The sequence below is a fragment of the Chenopodium album genome, chromosome 19, assembly GCF_948465745.1.
Source record: "Chenopodium album chromosome 19, dcCheAlbu1.1, whole genome shotgun sequence".
NCBI classification, from domain to species: Eukaryota; Viridiplantae; Streptophyta; class Magnoliopsida; order Caryophyllales; family Amaranthaceae; genus Chenopodium; species Chenopodium album.
Genome location: NC_137852.1, coordinates 35340115 through 35361767, shown reverse-complemented (window position 1 = coordinate 35361767; position 21653 = coordinate 35340115). Strand labels below are relative to the sequence as shown.

At 33.8% G+C, this 21653-nt stretch overlaps 2 protein-coding genes across 3 annotated transcripts; one reads left to right on the top strand and one right to left on the bottom strand.

The window, feature by feature from the left end:
- The first annotated feature begins 2484 nt into the window (after positions 1-2484).
- Positions 2485-7425, top strand: LOC145595270 (putative methylesterase 11, chloroplastic). Its single transcript, XM_081651654.1, has 5 exons — positions 2485-2988; positions 4702-4938; positions 5208-5351; positions 5893-6024; positions 6811-7425. The coding sequence occupies exons 1-5, from the start codon at positions 2572-2574 to the stop codon at positions 7081-7083; spliced, it is 1203 nt and encodes a 400-aa protein (XP_081507780.1). The 5' UTR covers positions 2485-2571; the 3' UTR covers positions 7084-7425.
- An 824-nt stretch (positions 7426-8249) lies between these two features.
- LOC145595268 (protein PTST, chloroplastic-like) lies at positions 8250-20622 on the bottom strand. Of its 2 annotated transcripts, none has more exons than XM_081651653.1 (9): positions 20531-20622; positions 20422-20456; positions 18430-18736; positions 16766-16855; positions 15133-15201; positions 13312-13417; positions 11158-11246; positions 8795-8907; positions 8250-8644 (listed from the first exon to the last, which is right to left on the bottom strand). In XM_081651653.1, exons 2-9 carry the CDS (start codon positions 20448-20450, stop codon positions 8542-8544), a joined length of 906 nt encoding a protein of 301 aa, XP_081507779.1. In that variant the 5' UTR covers positions 20451-20456; positions 20531-20622; the 3' UTR covers positions 8250-8541. The 2 variants fall into 2 exon arrangements, with proteins under 2 accessions (XP_081507779.1, XP_081507778.1); XM_081651652.1 differs by having other exon boundaries at positions 18430-18739; positions 20531-20604.
- Positions 20623-21653: the final 1031 nt, after the last annotated feature.

Genomic DNA, 21653 nt, shown 5'->3' with positions numbered 1-21653 from the left:
AAAGCTTTGATCTTTAATGCTTAGTGACATGCTAGGATTTGTTATTAATCTTGTTAGTATCATGCCTAGGATCTTGCTATTATATTTAAGCTTTATTATGCCTTAACATGATTATTGTTAATATTGTTATTATGATTATGATTGTGTTGCTTGATATTTATTGTTATTGCTTGATCACACCTTTTATGCATGTTAAAGGGATTTTGTACTTGAAATCACGCTTAATAAGATAATTAATAATTTGGTTTAGGCTAATATGATTTTAATTCAAGTGATCACCAATAATATTTTATTTGTGCATTAATATTCAACCAACATAGATAAACAGGTTTAGGATTAATATAATGTTTGCATGTTAGTCAGAAAGCGCACATGAATACGAGTAGAACAAAATAGAGGCCTATTTTATAGGGCGGTCCTTTCTTTTGTAGATTGGATTCGTACCCTCATCCCCGAACCCTATTTGGTTCAAGACCTTTTGGAGTTGACGATCTCCTGGATCGTTTAAGGGGTGAAACCTTCACCTCGTGATTGGTTTTACCAGTTCCTAAAACTTGTTGGCGACTCTTTTGCTCTCTTTTCCTTCCCTTTGGAACGCCATCATACTTTAATGTATGATCACAGTGGGGTTCAAGTTTAGGGTTATAGTGCTTGAAATATTCCCTACAGTAACCTTTTACCTACATAAGACTATATAATAAACTAATAAATATTCAACTTAAAAATTGAAAGACATACACCATTAAAGATGCAAGAGTTTAAAGTTAGTTTTAGCAACTACAAAAATTTTAAGCTAACAAAAACTACATAAGAATTGTCCCAACCTTCAAAATGACAAAGTGTCAACTACTAAAACATGCATAAGTAATGAATTTCCTATCCATGAAACTAAATTACATATATAGTTGAGTTGGTTAAGCGTGTCGAATTCGGGTTAATGGGTTGTCGTTCAACCCATTTATACAATCGGGTCATGCGTATCGTATCGGTTTCGGGTTGAAATTTTTGACCCTACTTAATCCGTTTAATTTCGTGTCGAGTTCGTGTTGACCCAATTAATTAAACGGGTCGAGAATTTTTTATCAAAACCCGTTTATTTCGTGTCGGTTCATGTCATGTTGTCGTGTCATGTCAGCTCTTAACATCCCTATATTTAGTCTTTCAAAACTAAATAAAAAATGGATCAGTTATAACATAACACATCATCATGTTATGGTGTCATCAGTAGAAACATCCTAAAACTATTGCATTGTTTGGGCCTAGCCACGGCCGTATCTGGGGCAGGGCAACCGGGGCGGTCGCTTAGGTCCCCAAATCAAAAGCCCATTTTTCCGTTAACCTGTTATAAGCCTACGTATAAAAATTAATTCCAACATGTAATAATTAAAAGGACAAAGTGGCTCATTGGTAAGATTTGTTTTGTACTTCCTCACAATGTCTCAGTTCGAAACCCATTAGCTATTAATTTTCTTTCATTTTTTTCTCCTTAGTTACTACTCCAAAGAACAATCTGTTACACTTATTTTACCCGTTTTTTAAGTATTATATTTTTCTCTTACTCTTTTTTTCTTTCCTAATTCATAATTTTTTATATTGCATCTAATTTTCTTATTATTCAATATGATAACATGTAATTATTCTTATACAAAATTTCTTACACTATTTTTTTTTTTTGAGCATTTATATGAGATACTTTTGTAATTTCATATGACTTTATTTTGGTAATAAAGTTATGATTTATACTTTGTTCTTTTTTAATCACATATGCAACGTTGTAGGTTTCACATTTGCTAATGCTAATGCACATTTTATAACTTAAACATCTTAAGTTGTACATCTTATATACTTAATGAAAGTATATTTTAAGGAAAATCTAACAAGATGTTATATATTTTTTCCAACATATAAATCACAAGAAATGATCAAACGAGTGTATATATATGGGATTTTTCCAAAATATAATTCGAAACGTTAGAATCAAATTAAAGAACGAAGGAAATATAAGATAAATAGCCTCATAAAAAAGTACTTTCACTTTCAATAAATGTTAAGTGTATATCGCATGTATGATTAAATTTATAGGGCCCCTAATTGGTAGTTTGCCCATAGGCCTCACAAAAGTCAGAAACGGCCCTGGGCCTAGCTTATTTGACCCAAACATTTCACATCCATATGGATCCGATTTAAACCAATTAACCTATTTCAACCCGCTATTCCGCTAACTGACAACCCGACCCGAAACTAAATTGTCGATCCAAATTTCATTTACATACCTTCTCCAGTTCTCCCCTCCTAAAAGTTAGACATTGGACATTTCACAGCCAATACATTTCAACAAGAAAAAGTAAAAAGGTCAAATTGAGACGGCAAACTGAAGTTTCCAACATGATTACCCTTCCTTCCTTTATTTCTTTTCACATAATTTAAGGTCAAAACAACCAACTTTCCTTTCCTTTTTTTCAACACAACAAATTACACCAACAACAAAATTAAACCATCATACTCACATTACATAAACTTAGCTTATTAACACTATTCTTCTCTGTTTTCCTATCTCATGCAACACAAAAAATGGGGAACCTCTGTACATGCCTTTCCTACGAAGACATACACAACAAAAAACAAAACCCGAAACGCCAATACAATCGATCAACCTCCGCCCCTGCCACCACCACCAGCAACAGCAACCGTTGGTCAAGAATTCGATCATCGAGACGAGAAAATTTTAAGTTTGATGACCCTGTTCTTCACCAACAAGCTCTTGCCGCCGCTGCAATCATTCTAGAGCAGCAGCGGCAAGAGCAACGAAATGGCGAGACGGGTTTATCGTTTGACCGATCAACCTCTTTAAGATACCCTGCTAGTTCTAAACACAATAGTAGTACTCATAATAATAAAAATGGTGGTATTACTTTGCCTCGTAGTTCTAGTACTCGTGCTCGTTCTCTTACTGATCCTCTTCTTCAACCTCATCAGCTTCTTAATCAGGTTTGTTTGTTTGTTTGTACTGTGTTATTTTTATTTAGTTATAATTAATTTTGATTTGGGTGTGTTTTATATTAAATTATAGTAAATGTAATATTTGTGGGGTTTTTTTAAAATGATCTTTTGATTAAGACGTAAGTTAAAGTCTATAATTTCCTATGAATGTTAATTGAAACTTTCAAAAGTTGTTTGTTTCTTGTTATTAAACAAAATTTGGTCAATAGTCAATCACCTTCGTATTACATTGGGATTATACCTATGTTTAGTTGGTACAGTTGTAGGGTGGTCGATCGAATCGTGTCTATATCATTGTACTTTGGGACGCCTTTTTTTTTTTTTTTAAGGAAATGTACTTTGTGACTTAGTTACTCCTAAAAGATTATAACTCGGATGCTACTTATTGTTAACTCTTGTTAGTATTATGTTATGATTATAAAAATAAGAAGTAATTATCATGTTGTTGGTGGCGAAATTACACAGTATTAGTTTAATTAATTACTAGTCTTAAGAAAGAGTAATTAGGGGAAACAAGAAGAGAATGATAATTAATAATGTTACTTAAATGGCGGATCAAGTTTGGTATGTCTGAAACCAGTTTAGCAGATTCAGCTGCCACCCTTTCTTCGAAATTGCCTGCCCTTTAATTTGCAAAAATTAATGTAACAATATTAAAATATTAAATTTTTGTAAAAAGAATTTAAAAAAAAATAATTTTTGTAATTTTAAAAAAAATAATTTTTGGAACCCTCTTACCCCTTTCCTTTGATTCACCTTATTGTATGTTATGTGTAGTTTGTTCATTTTCTACTTTTGGTCCAAGAATAATATGATGATGATAAATTTTTGACAATGATGTTTTTTTTTTTTTTTTTTTTTTTTTGGAAAGAGAAGAAATGATGATAATGATGTTAAGTTGATAGCAATATGAGCTTTTTATTGATATAGCTTTTTCATCATTAAATTACAATTGAAAAAATAAAGCTCGGTCGGCCGAATTAGAGAAAAAAGAAACCATTAAAAAACAGTTGAAAATCTGGAAAGTAGCTACATTAAGTGCAAAAGAGTGTACTTGTTTTAATGGTCCCAACTTCTAACTGTAAGACTATAGTCCAGGTGCTTGGTTAATCGTTTATTTTTATATGGGCGGATCTAAGTTCAAGGGTTGCATGTGGTGGCTTGGTGATAGCATGATAGTAGTTTATTAATGTGATCAGTTGAGGGATGTTTCATGGATTTTTTTTTCTTTGTTTTAAGGGTGGTGGGGGTCGAGCCACGGGCAGTAAGGGGGACCGATCAAGAGCTAATTATTTCCCTCTTATGCGATTTATTGTTTGTTTACTTATGTATAGATCGGATTGGATGTGGTTTGAAGATGTTATTTGTAGAATGATATGATGTACTAGAATGAAAAATATATTATTTACATATTTACGACTTTGTTTGTTTCCCATGTATAAGAACTGAACTAGGATCACTGTGATATGTTGTTTCAGTGAGGCTATCAATTCTAACAGATAACATGTACGAATGGAATAGAACTCAAGGATTGGATTGGAGATTAATTTCAATTATGATTAATTAAAAAAATAAGTATCAGGAAATGTTAATTTGGATGAGGGGAAGTAAATTTAGATTAGGGATAATAAGCTATAAGATTATGGTTTTTCGGTTGAAAATAATGAAGCCTGATATTGGATTGAATTATGTATATGGCAGGATGCAGGGCTTGATGGCTTAGAAACCAATAAATTTGTGCTTGTTCATGGAGGTGGATTTGGTGCATGGTGTTGGTATAAGACCATTGCTCTGCTGGAAGAATGCGGTTATAAGGTTACAGCTATAGACTTGACTGGTTCTGGGATTCATTCATCAGATACCAATGGCATTACAAGTCTTGCACAATATGTGAAGCCACTTACTGACTTTCTCGAAAAACTTGCTGATGGAGAAAAGGTTCTTTCTTTATTTGATGTACTTTCTATTGATGTAGTTAAACTTCGTTTCTTAGCAGATATAATTGATGTCAGGTCTATAAATTGTTAGTGACTGTATTGAAGTTTATCCATGTGTATCATTTCAATTGAACACTGAGTATGCTAAGAAATGGACAGGGTAGATGCATTTGCCAAAAGATCTTTTACTGTTCTTGTACACTTTAACAAACCTTACATACCGAGTTGTTTATGATCTTATAATTCTTTTTCTCTTGTTCTGTAATGCAGGTGATATTGGTAGGACATGATTTTGGTGGTGCTTGCATATCATATGCAATGGAATTGTTTCCATCGAAAGTGTCAAAAGCTGTTTTCATTGCTGCAACAATGTTGAATAATGGCCAAAGTGCTCTTGATATCTTCTCACAGCAGGTTTGCTTCTAATTTCTTTGCATCTTTAGCACTAGGAAGTAAATATGCCTCAATTGAGCAAATTGACAGTAGTACATTCCGTCATTCAGTGCCTCTGTGGTGGTTCGTCAAGACTTCAACCACAGCCAAGACTAGGGGTTAAGCACAACGGAACTTCAGCAGCTCAGCTGAACAAATTTCTCTTTTTTCATCCTTCCACTGTGCTGAATTTCTAGTATTCTGATTGTAGCGTGTTTGAGGAAGTCTAAGAGTTCGTGTCAAAGAAATTACTGAGGCTGTCAGAGCTTTGATGTAATGGGGCTATTTAGTAATTCACTACTAATTCTTGCCTACAATGCATGATAGAATGGGCTAATTCACTTTGATATTGTAATGGTTTTCATTAGATGTTTCGTAGAAACCCATTAGATGTTCTTGTGCTTTGACAAGAAGCCTTTTGCATGTTTTGTCAATTGGCATAGTGTGCAGAATTGCATCAATAACTTCTAAAAGTCTTAGGGTGCGTATTGTTTTCTAATTATTTTATCGTTGTTTGCATCAGGAAGAGGCCAAGGATCTAATGAAGCAGGCTCAAGTTTTCCTTTATGCAAATGGAAACAATAATCCTCCAACTGCTATTGATCTTGACAAGTCATTGCTGAAGGAGTTGCTATTTAACCAAAGCCCATCGAAGGTAAATTATATTCCACTCTTGATTTTAAAAATTTAATCCTATTGCTGGTTTTAAAATCTCAAATCACAATCAAAACGTATAATAAGAATCTTTTTTTAAGCGATCACATGTCAGAACCATATTGTTTGTTGCTGTACATACAACCAAACTAATTCTGATTAACCTTATAAGTGACCAAAAAATAAAAACTTAATTCGACACTATTCGACTGTTTGAACAAATTTTTCCTTTTTTCTTCTGGTGTCATCTTCTTCTTGTTCATATTACCAAGTTAATTCGGATTAATTACAAGACTGTGCCTTCTTTTTCTTTTTCCTTATTTGTGTGGAGGAAGGGTGGTTAAGAAGTTCAGTCACAGTTTTCCTTTTCTTCTGTGATCTTGATTAGTTGTAAGAGTTTAGGGATCAACGAAGGAATGACCGATAATGTACAGCACTAAGTGATAAGTTGGTGATCTACAAAGCTCTAAGCATAGGACCCGTTTACATTTACTGAATTGAGCTGAACTGAACTAAACTGATTGGAGCTGAACTGAAATGAACTGAACTAATTGGAGCTGAACTGAAATGAGGTGAAATGAATATTTTATGAGAGAGGGAAATTAGGAGCTAAACTGAACTGAACTGAACTGATTGGAGCTGAACTGAACTGAAATTAAGTAAATATGAACAAGCCCATAGTGTACTTAAATGAACAAATTCTGAAAGAAAAGGAATGTTATCTTATGTTGTTGATTTAATATCTCCGTCATACCTCTCTCACTGACCCGGTTATATCTTGGTGCAGGATGTTGCACTGGCATCTGTATCAATGAGGCCAATACCATTTGCACCTGTTTTAGAAAAGCTGTGTCTCACAGATAAGAACTACGGTTCTGTACGACGCTTTTACATAGAAACTACAGAAGATAATGCAATAGCTCTCACTTCACAAGAACAAATGACAAAGGGCAACCCTCCAGAACAGGTCCTGCGTCTCAAAGGTGCAGACCATTCACCATTCTTTTCGAAGCCACAAGCTTTGCACAGACTGTTGGTTGAAGTCTCAAAGGTTGCTTAAGTTTGCAACTACTTTCTGCCTATTGCTAATTTGAAGTGACATTTTGTTAATGCCATTGGTCTTTTAGCACATGAATACGAGTAGATGCGATGTTCAAATTGTATAGGTTGCTATTCCGAGAGCTTTTAATGTAGCTTTACGTCTCTAAACTTTTGTTGATGCAATAATCCTTGACAAATTTTGTGTATTTTGGCCAAGGTTATTAGCAACAACTACTGCTAGGTCGTTTAATGTTGAAATCAGTAAATTTTTTTTTTTTTTTTTTTTTTTTTTTTTTTTTTTTTTTTGTGAATAATGTAATAACATCGGTGTCATGTATTTTCTCATGACTTGAGTTACTATCTCCTAAACAATTCATTTGAAAAAAAAAAAATAAATAATGGGTGTCTACAAACTTGTTTCGGATTTTACAGAATTTGGATTTGCACTTGACCTAAATCCGAGCTTCTAAGACATTTAAGTTCAACCCATACTCTTGTGTACTTAATGCTAACATAACAGTCCTAGCAGTAGAACACACAATTTTCAAACGCAAATGAAATCATAATATGCATATTACTCAAGATAAACAAGCATCAAAATAAAAACCACAAACAACAATATAATGGGCAGACAATGTATTAATGAACATAAGAAAAGCACAAAGTCTTACATGCGGCTTTACTTGGCTAGTGTTAAAGGGTTACTTGGCCGGTGTTATAGGGGTTACTCAGTCAATATTACAGGGGCTACTTGGTCAGTGTTATATGGGTTACTTTATTCTTTTATACGTGGTCATACGATGTGTCTAGCCACACACAAGACGAGCTGTAAGAAAAGAGATGTTGCCGCAGCCCACATACAACATTAAAATTGGATGTCCCATTCAAAACATTACAAATTCGTGTACGTAGTATCAGTTTTTTTTTGTGTTCCACCCAGTTCACCCTTAGGGCTAATCCGGATTCTGGAGATCAGTTCTGGGTGATTAGGTTCCAGCCCCCTCCCCAATTATTATTGCGGGAGATCAAACACAGTATATTAATGAGCATATTGCAACTTGCAAGCCTTCATCTCTAATGATAGATGAAATTTTCACCTGTACAGAATTGATCAGTTCGATCAATTTGTCATGTCCATTGTCCATAGATATGTATTGAAGACTATTTGACAACATCGGTACGCAATTAAAGTAAAATAATGAGATTCACACCTCTATAAACAAGATTTATATATGATTACAGTATAATTTCCGATCAGTTGTGTCTTAGAACCTTGTTACATTATAGAGAAGTAGAGGACTAACAGCACATGAAGTCTGTAACTACATGAAGTCGGTAACTAAGATCACATTTGAGAGGCAGTAGCCAGTGCCGTTTTCTTACATGTTACATTTATTGAGATGTACTAATCTTGGATGGGGGTTGGGATCAATAACTTTATAACCCTAAAAAAAATCATCATTGATGACTTGAAAAATTACTCTACAACTAAAAGATTATTTTCCTGCAACCCTTCGCCAATAGTTGGGAACTCTGATGATATCTTCCACTCCCCATCGACTAAGAACTTGATCTCATACCTATTCAGTATTCACCATGTAAAAGAATTAGCATTATCAAGAATTTGTATCCTCTTTACTCGCCAGACTAGAATTTGGAATAACAGAACTTCATAGTCGAGATAACAGATGGGTATGAAACAATGGAAAAAAAAAAAAAAAGAATCATACCTCCCAGGTCGGAGCAACAGGTTCGTGGAAAACTTTGTATATGAGCCTGTGTACTCTGGAGATAGGTGTTCTCCTTGACTCCATCCATCAAAACTACCCATGATTTGCACACTCTGAAAACAGGTTATAGTTATAAACGCACTAGCACTCCAGTGAATTTTAGATAGATAAGTAGAAGCAGTTGTAAATAAGATGTGACTCATGTAAGTCTAATTTGCAATTGACAACAACAATCAACAAAGCAAGAACAGCAAGCAACCAACAGTGAAGAAAATAAACAAAAAGGGAAACAGAGTTATTGAGGGAAACCCGAGAACCAGGAGAAAAACCCAACCTTGCACTACGGAGTTAAATTGATGATGAACAATATATAATTGTTTACGAGCATCCAATGCTCTTTCTCACTCTCTCAAAACCTCTCTTTAACCCCTAAGTGTTTAAATAAAGTGAATATGAGCATGTCATACAAAGGGGGCTGTTGGGCACTATTTATATTATATTAAGGGTTTAATGAAGCATTAATAAAAAACGAAAAATTCTTGTAGTCGGTGAAACACAAGCAACAAGAAGCTAAACTCGAATTTGGATTTTCGAATGCTAAACCCACGTATTACTACTGACATAGACTTGTTGCCCTCTGAGATGGAGGTGCCATCTGAGGCATGGATGTGTCATCTTGGGTCCAGCATCCCCTAGCTTTTGATCTCCCCAGGACAGCCCAACATGAACATGTTACTTCCAGGCATGAACACATCCCCTCTTTAGCTTTTTCAAGCTCACACACTCAAATGCATAACCTTTGTATGCCTCCATACACACCTTTAACCATCTCCACGCACTCAGACCTAACAGTGGTAACTTTTGCTAATGCAATGAAAAATCTAAAATAAAAGAGCTTCAACCACATTACCAAGAAAGGGCAAGACAATGAAGCAATTAGTAAAGACCTGCGTTTAGTATTGTATTCTTTTCCCCAGAGGAACCAGCTTAGTGCGAATCAGCAGCCCTCCAACGTTATTGGAGATAATGAATGCATGGATATGGAATTATAGACATTGGATATGCACCCGCCTTGCGTATCAAGTATATGGCTCAGCCTATTTTTTATCCCTCTCCACTCAAGTTAGCTACTAATTTTCCAAAGGCCATCTCCTTTGTCTTTTCTCTATTCCCTCTCCTCTTTTAAGAAATTAGGCTATTTCAGCCCTTTTTCTATAATTCTGGTTTTTGTTTTCATTGTTTTGTTCTCTCCATTTGTGAGAGTCTTCTCCCCAATTTTTTGAGTTTCCGATTCTCACCAGGTTTTATTTTCACGTTTCCAATAATTGGGGAGGTGATCTGGATTCATATGGATTTAGGTCTTGTCATCAACTTTTCACCTAGAACTAGCATGGATTGCAAAAGTCTCTACTTGGAAAGATGTGAAGACAAACTGGTCGCGTTGTGTTGAGAATACATAAAAATAATTGTTTTGATTGTAAAGTTATGTTCTTTCTCTAAATGGTTTTGAAGGGATTGATTAACATTGCTTGACTGAGGTCTTTGAGCAACCTGGTTAAAATTGGCATCTTTATTTCTCCTTGCATTACAGATAAGTTTTCCATTTTGAGACTTCCTATCTATTCTAGAGTCCATGTTTTTTTTTTTTTTTTGACGGATTCTAGAGTCCATGTTTGTTCTCTAGCAACTAGTTGGAAACTCTCTCCCTCAAAACTTTGTTTACTTATCCAATTCTAATTGGAACTCCTATATTAATGCAGATGTGTATATCTACTTTCTCTACATACAATCAAAATATTGTCCTTATAAGATTGGTCATTCATAAAAGTCAAGTGCACGTAGAAGAACTTCATTTGAAAGATCCCCTTGTAATTTTTAATTTTCTTATCAAGAAATATTATTAAGAATAGTGCCCTCAGCTTGGTCCTTAATTGAATTAAATGCCTATTTCTAAGACAAAGCAAATGAAAAATACCTAATTTTAAATTGAGGCAGATTTTAAAGATCTCCACTTTTTTATTAAAGGGACGATTAACTTCTCAACAGGTACAAAGAGATCTTTAAATCTTAATTGAGGCTAGTATAACATTTTATCAGCAACAAAATTTATATTTGACATATTGTAAATAAACAAGTTGGTGTCCAGGTGTAGCATAATGCATTTATGCACCGATACACTAATTTGGAGTTGTGCTAAAAGTCCGATCAACAGGTTAAAAAAAAAAAAAAAAAATTTAAAAAAAAAAACGAGGATGTAAATTTTGGATGAAGACTCTCAAATCTTAATAAAAAAATTAGTCCCGTCTTAAGTAGACACTAAAAAGGAAAAACAGTTGAGTGCAACATAACTCTTCCATTCTTACCTCAGCCATACCAATCCAAAATACTGGCACCTCCTTGGACTGTGCAGCAGCCACATCCTTTATCTGGTCCTGAAACTTCTGTTGAACAGCTGGAAAGGGGGACAATAATATTATGAATTTCTTATGTTCCATCCTTAGTTATGCAAATGGAGAAAGGATCACAAAGTTAAAAGTAACGACTATACAGAGTGTACTAATCAAAGACTTATCTATTACCCACTTACAAGTATGATGGTTGCGAAATCCTTAATAAATAAATATATATAGGGGAAAGCTCTCGTGAGAACCCCTACTTTATGTGAGAACACTTTTTATGTTCTAAATTTTTACTCGTATGTTCTAAATTTCTACTCGTATGTTCTGAATTTTAAATATGATGCTCTAAACTTTTTTCAAGGTATTCTAAATTAATCGGATGTTCTAAATTACTACTCACATGTTCTAAACCATAAATTAGTTAAGTAAGATGTTATAAATTTTGAATGACTTATTCCGAAATTTTAACTTATATGTTCTAAATTTTAAAACGTGCGTGTGTTCAAAAAATTTTAGTTATATGTTCTAAATTCGAAAGCATATATTTTAATTTTTACTCGCATGTTCTATATTTTTACTCATATGTTCAATATTTTTACTCTCATTTTCTATTTTTTATACCAGGTGTTCTAAATTTTTTTTATTCACATGTTCTAAATTTTAAATCATATGTTCTAAATGTTAATCATATGTTCTAAATTTCATAAAGCAAAATTTTTAAATTTTTACTCACATGTTCTAATTCTTGAATCAGATATTCTAAATTATTACTCACACACATGTTCTAAATTATTAGTCATATGTTCTAAATTTAAATTTGAGTCTCATATTCTAAATTTTTACTCGTATGTTCTAAATTTTTACTCACGTGTTCTAAATTATAGATCGATCCTCGTATAAGTATGAACCTATTCTCAGATATGGACCTATTCTCACCGGATACCTCCCCTATATATATGTATGTGTGTGTGTGTGTGTGTGTGTGTGTGTGTGTTTGTGTGTGTGTGTAGGGGTCAAATGATGACCTTATAGTGAGAATGATGAGAAGTAATCTAGGGCGTTCAATTAGATAGATCTAATGGTCCTTATTACATAATTCATTAATAGCAAAACTATAAATAATATGTAAAAGTTTTTCCCCAAATACCTAATCTCCTTCCCGTTTTACTCTCCTTCCCATTCCTCCATGTTCATCATTGTTTTCTTTTTTTTTTCCCGTCAAAGTTCAATAGAAGCTTGAATATTTCCCTATTCTCTCTCTCTCCTCCATGGTCATCTCTTTCCCCCACCTTCTCTATCTCTTTCTTTCTCTCTCCTACATGATCATCTCTTTTCCCACCATTTGGCTCCTAAATTTGAAAAGAATTTTCATGATTGCAATAAGGGAGTCGTGGAGTTATCTGAGTATAGGAGATGAAATCAAAGCTTAAAAATCAAATATGCAAATTTTTTTACCTGTATATGCATAATTCGTGTAGAGAATGTGCATTATTTTTGTAAAAAATGTGCATATTATTTAAAGGAAATGTGCATATCCTTTCTACTAAAGTTGCTTATTTTAACTACATTTGCATACTACGAGTATTAAATATTCTCTAGATGAAAAAATTATATCTATATATGATTTAAACACCAGCTAATTAGAACTTCAAATAAGCTGTAATGGAGGGAAGAGAAAGATTTCTCTATGGTGAGAAGAATAATGAAAGTACGTATTAAAAAAAATGTGTAATTTTTGAATTAAGTTTGCATAACTTTTGTACTGAATGTGCATAATTTTAATGCTAATTGTGGCATTTTACGCAAGTAAAATGTGAACCGTTGGATTTATTTGTACGATCAAGATTCCTTCTCATTTTATGATCCTTCTCATTGGATCTCAACCCTATATGTATATATAATAACGAAAATTAAAACCCTCGCTGTACTACCAATGACATATCACCTTCTCACTCCACTATAGATAGGGAGATGAAGGATAGTAGATTAAAAGTATGATATGGCATGATTTGCTACTATGAAAAATGTAGAAATTTTTCAAGTACTACAAGCAAGGAACACATCTTCATAAATCCAACATCCAGGAGCAACACAAAAGAAAATAAAAGGGAAGTGTACCTTCTAACCGTGCGACTAGATGGGAGTGGATGTATCTTCCATTAATCTTCCTTGAACCTTCTGGAACGCCAGCTTTTGCTATTTCATCTGCCAGAGCAACAAGTGCCTGTATATTACATGTACAATATTAATGATAACAAAAGCAAATTTAGAAAATTATTCATGAAAGCAACTATTTTTAAACATCAATTTGTAGAGTCGAATAAGAAAAATTTGAATCATAATTAGCACCTGTGAATGTAATTCATGAAAGCAAAAAGTGCTTGTTTGTTGTTTTTTGTTTTCAATTTCCAATTTTTTAGCAAACTAAAAACAAATAGGAAAAATGGAAATGAAAAATCCAACCTTTGCACTTTTTCCTCTTAAAAATCCAACCTTCATCTTATTCCTAAAAAATCCAACCTTTATACCCCACTTAATCTAAAGGTTTATTACCTGTTGATGACCGGTTTTTTAAGTTAGATGCTACGTGCCAGCTAATTAATAGGTCAATTATTTTCTTAATTATCAAAAAACAAAAATAATTAAAAATAATATACAAACAAAAAATATCAGATTTTCCGGCCACCATCCTCACTACCATTCCTCGCCACCTCCATTAAATCCGGCCACCATTCCTCACCACCCTCCATTACATCGGCCACCATTCCTCACCACCCTCCATTAAATCGGCCACCCTGCTTTTCAGGCCACAACCCGACCTATTAGGCGGCTGCTGCGCCCGCCCAACAATCCACACTAGCCCACACGCATCTCTTCCCCCTAGAAAACCCACACTCATCACCTCCACCAACTTCCAGCCAACACCACTGCCTCCGCAACTCCCCTGCCCCAGTCCATCACACGCACAACAACCACAATTACAGCGGCCACCAGTCACAGCCCCTGCTCAACCCCCACAATTGTACAATTATCACCACCCTCTCCATAACCACCACCTCATCAACACCACCACATACACCAACACCTAACCTAATTTCCCTAGAAGAACCCCACCCTAACCTGCCTGATCCAGCAGCTCCCCACCCATTTTCTAAACCCCATAATTCCCACCCCAAAAACCTGACCACCCACCTCAGCGACCACCCATAATTGTAAATTTCGAGCCTAGGAGGGGTTGGTGGCTTCGGTTTTGGGTTTGGGATCATTGGGTGGGGTAAGTGGTGGTGGCAGAAGTGGTGGTGGCGGAGGTGGGGTTGGTGGCTTCAGTGTTTGAGGAGAGAGAAAGAAGAGGAGTGAGAAGGGAAAGAGATAATAAAAAATAAAAAATCTTTTTAACCTGTTTATCAGGTCCCAAGTAAAATGGATCTATTGGAGAAGGAGGGGTATAAAGGTTGGATTTTTGAGGAATAAAATGAAGGTAGAATTTTTAGGAGGAAAAAGTGAAAAGGTTGAATTTTTCTTTTCCAATTTTCCAAACAAATATACGGAAACCAAAAGTAATTTCTACTTTTATGTTGTCAGCTTTATGAATTAGCATGATTAGTAGAAGTATGACTAAAGTCAAGTCCAAAATACAACTTATAAAATATGACTAGTTCCACTTTTATGTTGTCAGCTTTATAAATTAGCATGATTAGTAGAAGTATGACTAAAGTCAAGTCCAAAATACAACTTATATAATATGACATTTAAAATCTAAAAACCAAAAACTGGAAACTAGCAATGATACCGAATGAGACCGCTAAAGAAATAGTATAATTTTAAAATTTCAACTCCATCAATTAAATCAGAATAGATCATCTTATAAAGTAATTAGAAAAAAGAGAAAAAAGCATTGCATATCCTCTGCCCAATTAGAAAGCCTTTTCAAATTGATACCTGAATTTCTAGTTCCAGGACAGCAAGTTCACTCTTGAAATTAGTCAAAGCACCTTCTCTCTCCTGAACCTATAAATCAAATTAGAATCAGCATGAACCTTGAAGGCAAAGCGCACCACTCACCACATTCTGGAGAAAGACCTGCACACATTCAGATGGCTAGCTATAGGACTCCTGAACTAATGCAAAGATCTAGGATGAGTCATATACACTCACAAAGAATTTGGTGCAATGTTCCTCCACATCAAAGTAATAATAATGTACATAGTGATTTAACAAAGAAAAACATAGAATTCATAAATCGCTTAATACATTTCCCTGAAAGACTAGATGATGACTAATATTCCAGAATACAAGTTACTGAGCTCAAAGCTATAATCCTCTTAAATTTTAACATTTAAGATTAATCACAATTCCAAGTCAGTCTCCCACCTGGAACAATGTTGATGTCCACTGTACAGAATTTTAAGAAAAGACGCCCAACATATTCCATCTAATTGATTCATTGTTTATGTGGGTACAACAAATTCATTCATAATCTATCAAAAATTTTAAAGACCTTATATAAGAGGTTGTGAAAGGGTGTGCCATAATATAGAAAATTGTTTGTCGACATCCTGGTTTTTGTTCGCAAAAAAGTCACAACAGAATCAGTTTGTGTAGAATCAAATGCTCATCATTTATTAGATTGTGGAGCTGTTTGCAAAAGAATCCATTTTCTTAGAATAAAAGCTTTCGCATATAAAAGCATATAGTTCCCACCCTAATTTACTTCTAATTCACACATTGGTTTGTAAAAGAGAGTAATCTTCCTAGATTGAAATTAAGTTTACCAAGGGTAGAAAATATAGTCTCTATTTGGCAAAGGAATGGCATATCTTCCATGATTCTACTGATCTACTCCATTGCTTAATTAATTACTTTCTTCTCCCCTACACGGCCTCCTCCCCATCTTCCCCTTTAGCTGTTGGCAAGTAGCGAAAAAGAAATTCAAAAACTGATTGATGTCGACATAGGTAATATCTGTAAACAGTGAAATTATGTATGATAATTTCCTCCGGACCAAATTCAGCCTATTGTAAACCTAAGTCCATCTGTACACCTCATCAACCACACTATAAAAAGGTAGCAGGACACCCTACAGCATACAACTTTCCTCCAATCCTACACTATATCAAACACTCTCAGAGCAACAACTACTTCACACTCATCACGGCAATCTCATCTCTAATGTCATTCCTAAATATACTAGATTAGTGTCTATTACGACTTCACTAATTCCCCAATAATCTAGTTTCCAAGTATAGATTACAGCTAGGGTGGGATATAACCTAATTTAAGAAGCCAACATTATAACCCTTGAATTCACATCATTCGTATTTCATAGTTTGCACATCTGAAGTTCTACACTTTAGGACCCCTAAATATGTGCTTTTAGCTTTTAGAATAAATTTTCTAAAACTAATAGTTGAGTTTACTTCATTAACAAATGCTTTCAAATAATTAATCATCTGGAACATATAGAAATTTAATCACCATAATGATGTCTATGAAACAACAAGAGCTATATTGCTACAACATAGCTTAGAAATAGTAATTCAAAATGTGAAGATAAATCAATTGAAGTGAAAACCTGCCGTTTCAGAAAGCGGTTGTGTTGATTGGCTTCACTCAACTTTTTAACCAGTTTTGATCTCTCAGAATCCGCAAGCAATGACTTCAGCTGCAAATATACACAAAAAATATGAATAAAAAAATGTTATATGCACTCTTTTGGCTGTTTGACCACATATCTGTTAACAAATAATTAGACAAAATTAGCAGTGTAAACCTAGAAACTTCAATGCTCCCTTAGGTTTTAAGAACTTGATCTAGATAACCAGTATAAACTTAATAAACAATTCCATCCACCACCAAATAAAAATCTCATTTTCCTTTTTCAAATGATTTTAGGAAGGAGAATTTAAAAAGTAAAAAAAAAAAATGAAAAAAGTCGGGTTTAATTGATCAAACGTAAATAAAAAAAAAAAATTGAGGTTTGCAAAATATGTTAAGGTTGATCAAAAGTAAATTAAAAAACGATGTAAGACCATCTCCAATGGTGAGACTGAAGTTTAAGTATTGAAATACAAAATGAGTTGTTTTATACCTCTAATGTAATACCATACCCACTTCTCAACTTAACAACTCAAGTGAAGTCTAATTTCCCAATAGTAAGACTCTCTAAAATATACAAATGTCACTTTCAATTTATAGCCCTTAATATCAAATATTTGTAAGATTAAAAAAAACAGGTAAAATTAAAAAAATTACAAAATATATTAAAATATTGACAAGAGACCCACACTTTTTGTCAAATGAGACTCAAAGTTGAGTAACTAAACTTAGCAACTTTCTTTTGGAGTTGCTAAGTTTAGATACTAACTTATTGGTATACATTGCAAAAAATACTCTCTATCTCCTAAAATACTCACTTGAGTCTCATCATTGGATAGGGTCTGAGACTTTTATTTAGGAACAAGGTTTTTGGGCAAAAAATGAGGCATTTATTTGGGGGTGGAGAGAGTATGTATGTTCTTTTGGTTCCTTGTTCCTCATATGCATAATTATTCGGCAAATACAAGTTTATCCGCCAAATAAACGAAATTTTGTTAATCTGGTGGCATTTCTGTAAATATATTGAAAAAGCGTGGTCATTTATTCAGTACTTTTGGTAAGGTGTCCAATTACTGTTTGCAACTGGCTTTTACTGTTTGGTGAGGAAATTACACATGTACCCCTCAATTAGTACATGAAAAAACGCATATACCCCTCCACTGGTACTTGAAAAGATGATTATACCAATTTGTTTATTTGGGGAATTAACTGGGCACAACTCATAATTATTTGTTTAGGTCTTTATTTGTTCCTCGTGTCCTTGTTCCTCATGTGCACAAAGATCTAGGAAAGATGTATATGATGGAACTTTGTTGAGAAAAAGTATAGATTCCAAATTACATTAGTGGGTATTCTTAGTATGTTTATGAATGGTGGGTAAGCAAATCAATACCCAATCCAAATAAGAAATTGGGTAAGGTAATACAAACAAAGGTTTGTGGGACGAAGGAAGTACATTATTATAGTTACTTTTCAATGGTCTAAGTTTTGTGTCAGCAAAGATTGTAAGTTTTATGAATGTAGTCTAGCCGACATAATCTAACTTAACACATGAAAATAATATTAGTATTAAATTTTGTTATCACGGCGACAATGTTTTTTCCCCTTTTCTATGCACCCTGACAATATTCAAGCTTTTACCTCATTGCTACTAGGTGGCTTAGCAAGTCTCTCTTTGGTAGGATCTGCAGAAACTGTTTCATCATCATGGTATCCTGAAGATCCTGATGAAGACTGCTCTTCCAAGCCAACTGGTGTAAAATAAGTCCGCCACATGCTGTGAAGGGGTGAATATTTTTCACTTGTAATTTGATGAACACGGGTTAAGTTGTGAAAACGAGCTCCTAAGATGTTGGGTGCCACATTACAGCGAACGCGATAAAAACTGTTTAAATTTGATTTAACTTTATTCCGGGATAGGCACAGCAGTGGCTCATCTGGGCAATACCTACTTTGCATGTGAGAGTAGAAAAATTACAAACTTTTTAATAGTGAAGAGAAACAGAAAAGATTTTAGAGGCTTCAGCATCACCAATCGTCAACATTTTAAAACTATCAAAGTTTTCCCTTTTCCAAACACCTTTTCTTCTTTCTGCAAAAGCTAATAATTTGAATTCTGAAATCCAAATAGGAAATTCAAACAAAAACACAGATGCACTTTCCAGATTGATATATTTTTCAGTTGAATCAATAGGTCTTAAGGATCACATCAACTATATCTGATCAGCCCCATTTTCAACCAAAGGGTGAAATATATTGATAACACATAGACTAAAGGGGAAAGCTACCACTCCAAGCATAAAAGATCATACTACTAGCTATATTGCCTATATATATATATATATATATGTATGCCAAATGACGAAGATAGTGATTAATATATTACAAGGCTGATCCAAATACTGTGCACGGCTTTTGTTTTACATATACCTTAATATTATTCGTATTATCCAAAAAATGGTGATTATTTGAGTCTTTTAGATATTGGCTGACAAGCCTGATTAGGGATAAGGCAGCAAACAACTAGATACCCCGAACCTGGTAAAAGGCCAGCTAAATTCTCACTTCTTATTGTTCATATTGTTGTTTGCTTATTAAAGAGTTCCAGAATCAATTTGCACAGAATATTAGAGATTAATGGGCAAAGTTATCTCCACCAGCCATATAGCTCGTATCATCACCACCTTCAATTGTCATTTTAGATTTTTTTTTTTGTAAAACATGGCTCAACACCCCCACTCCTCTTAGTGATTCAAGCACTTGATTGCGAGCCTAAATCCTCAATCTCCAACACTAGATTGGGCCAATGACTAGACTTGACCGAAACATGGGAATCCTGAGCTATGCCCAAACACATATTTCTATGTTCTCCTTCTATAAGTATCTTAACATAAGCTAAGCAATGCCTGCCGATTAAGTACTTAAATTCACACATCACTTCAAACCATAACAAACCTTAGTATCTACACTACATAACACTGATATTAAATAATTATACCCTATAACCCAGCCACCGGAATTCATGTTCGAACATTTATTTCTCAATAAATCATGGCCAAAAGAAAAGCCACAAACGCGCGCACACACACACACTATGATCAAAATTTCACTCTCTAGTGTCCTCAAATTCACTAGTCAGACACCTATTAGTCCAAACATTAGCCAATTTAATTGTTTAATTAGCTGCTTTTCACATAATTTAAGCTGCATGCACAACAGAATAGATCAATAACTATAAATTTCTACAAGCAATTACCAAACTAAATGACTAACATGGTATACAATATTACTGCCAAAACAATTATAGCATCAGTCTGATTATAATTTATAACAAAATTAAGCATTGATAAATACAATAATAGTGCCAAACAATTATAGCATCAGTTTGATTATAAATACAACTAGTTTTTCAATATATAAAAGAAATTTTTCCCAAAAAACAAAATTAAGCATAGACAAATACAATACTACTGCCAAAACAATTTAGCATCAGTCTGATTATATATATATAACTAGTTCTTCAATTCATATAAGAAAATTTCCCAAAAACAATAAAATCCTTACAAAAAAAATAAAAAAAAAATAAAAAAAAATAATAATAAAAATAAAAAAATAAAAAAAAAATCAATTTACCTCACAATTCCAATGGTGTGGCACCCCATGATGTCCTAAAAAAGGTAAAATTGATTAATAATGCAATTAGAAACTAAAATAGTGAGTAATTTGTGCAAGAGAAATATACCTGAAAATTACAGAGCAGAAATAGAGAGAAAAAAGTGTAAAGAAGAAATTGAATCAGATATTACGATGAGTGTGAGAATGAGAGTGAGAGATGACGAAGCAAGAGCCGTGAATTAAAAACGTGAAACACCCTCTGCCAATGGGTCCCGCGCATTGCCCCATAAAGTTTTTTTAAGAAGCAAAACACCCTCGTTTTGTGTGTTTAAATGTTAACACGTAAATCGAGACATTTCTTAATAAGCAAAACGAGGCATCTAGGTATTTTTTTGCCAAATTTGAACTCAATTTGGACCCCTAAGAACTAAAATAGCCCTCGAAACCTTTGACGGAATACCAATTCGATAAAAATAATATTAATAAATGGAGAGTGGGCCCCACTAACGGAATTTTTTAACGGCAGGATAACGGCAAGGTTACCGTATGGAAACAAAAACTATATTGGGGTTACCGTGTAGAAAGTCATATATATTGGGGCACAACGTAGAAAAGTGAAAAAAATAGGGTTACCGTGTAGAAAAACCCAAAAAAAAAAAAATTTAAGGAAAGAAAACTATACTTCCTCCGTTCTATTAATATTGCAACAATGGACTTTTTGCACTATTTACTACTCTTGTTTGACTATATAATATGATTTATACGTTGCAAAATATAGTCATATGGGATCTTGTTGGATTCGTCTCATAAATTACTTTCACAATATCAACTTTTTATAATTTTACTCTTATACAATTATAGATATTTAGCATATAAAATATACTTTGGGATGCGTAATTTCCTCCTTGTTACAATATTAATAGAAGGGAGGAAGTAGTTTATAACCCCGATCATTCATCATAGGATGCGTAATTTCCTCCTTGTTACAATATTAATAGAAGGGAGGAAGTAGTTTTTAACCCCGATCATTCATCATTGTGTATAAAATTAAACTAAATTTTATGATAATTAGGTGAAATATTAATATGGATTAGTTATGGAGTATTTTATTTTTAAGATTAATTATTTTTAGGTAAAATTGACCGTAAGACCCTGAATTATGACTTAGGTGTACTGAGCACCTTGAACTTTGCGTAATAGCTAAAACACCATCTACTATAGTGTTAAGTGCGACGAGTGCCTTATAAATG

Coding starts and splice junctions, on each gene's coding strand:
- LOC145595270 (XM_081651654.1), top strand. CDS start 2,572: ATGGGGAACCTCTGTACATGCCTTTCCTACGAAGACATACACAACAAA. Junction 2,989..4,701: donor CTCATCAGCTTCTTAATCAG/GTTTGTTTGTTT, acceptor TGTATATGGCAG/GATGCAGGGCTTGATGGCTT. Junction 6,025..6,810: donor TTAACCAAAGCCCATCGAAG/GTAAATTATATT, acceptor ATCTTGGTGCAG/GATGTTGCACTGGCATCTGT.
- LOC145595268 (XM_081651652.1), bottom strand. CDS start 20,450: ATGGGGTGCCACACCATTGGAATTGTGAG. Junction 8,908..11,157: donor TTTGGATTGGTATGGCTGAG/GTAAGAATGGAA, acceptor ACCTGTTTTCAG/AGTGTGCAAATCATGGGTAG. Junction 8,645..8,794: donor CTGTTGCTCCGACCTGGGAG/GTATGATTCTTT, acceptor AATACTGAATAG/GTATGAGATCAAGTTCTTAG.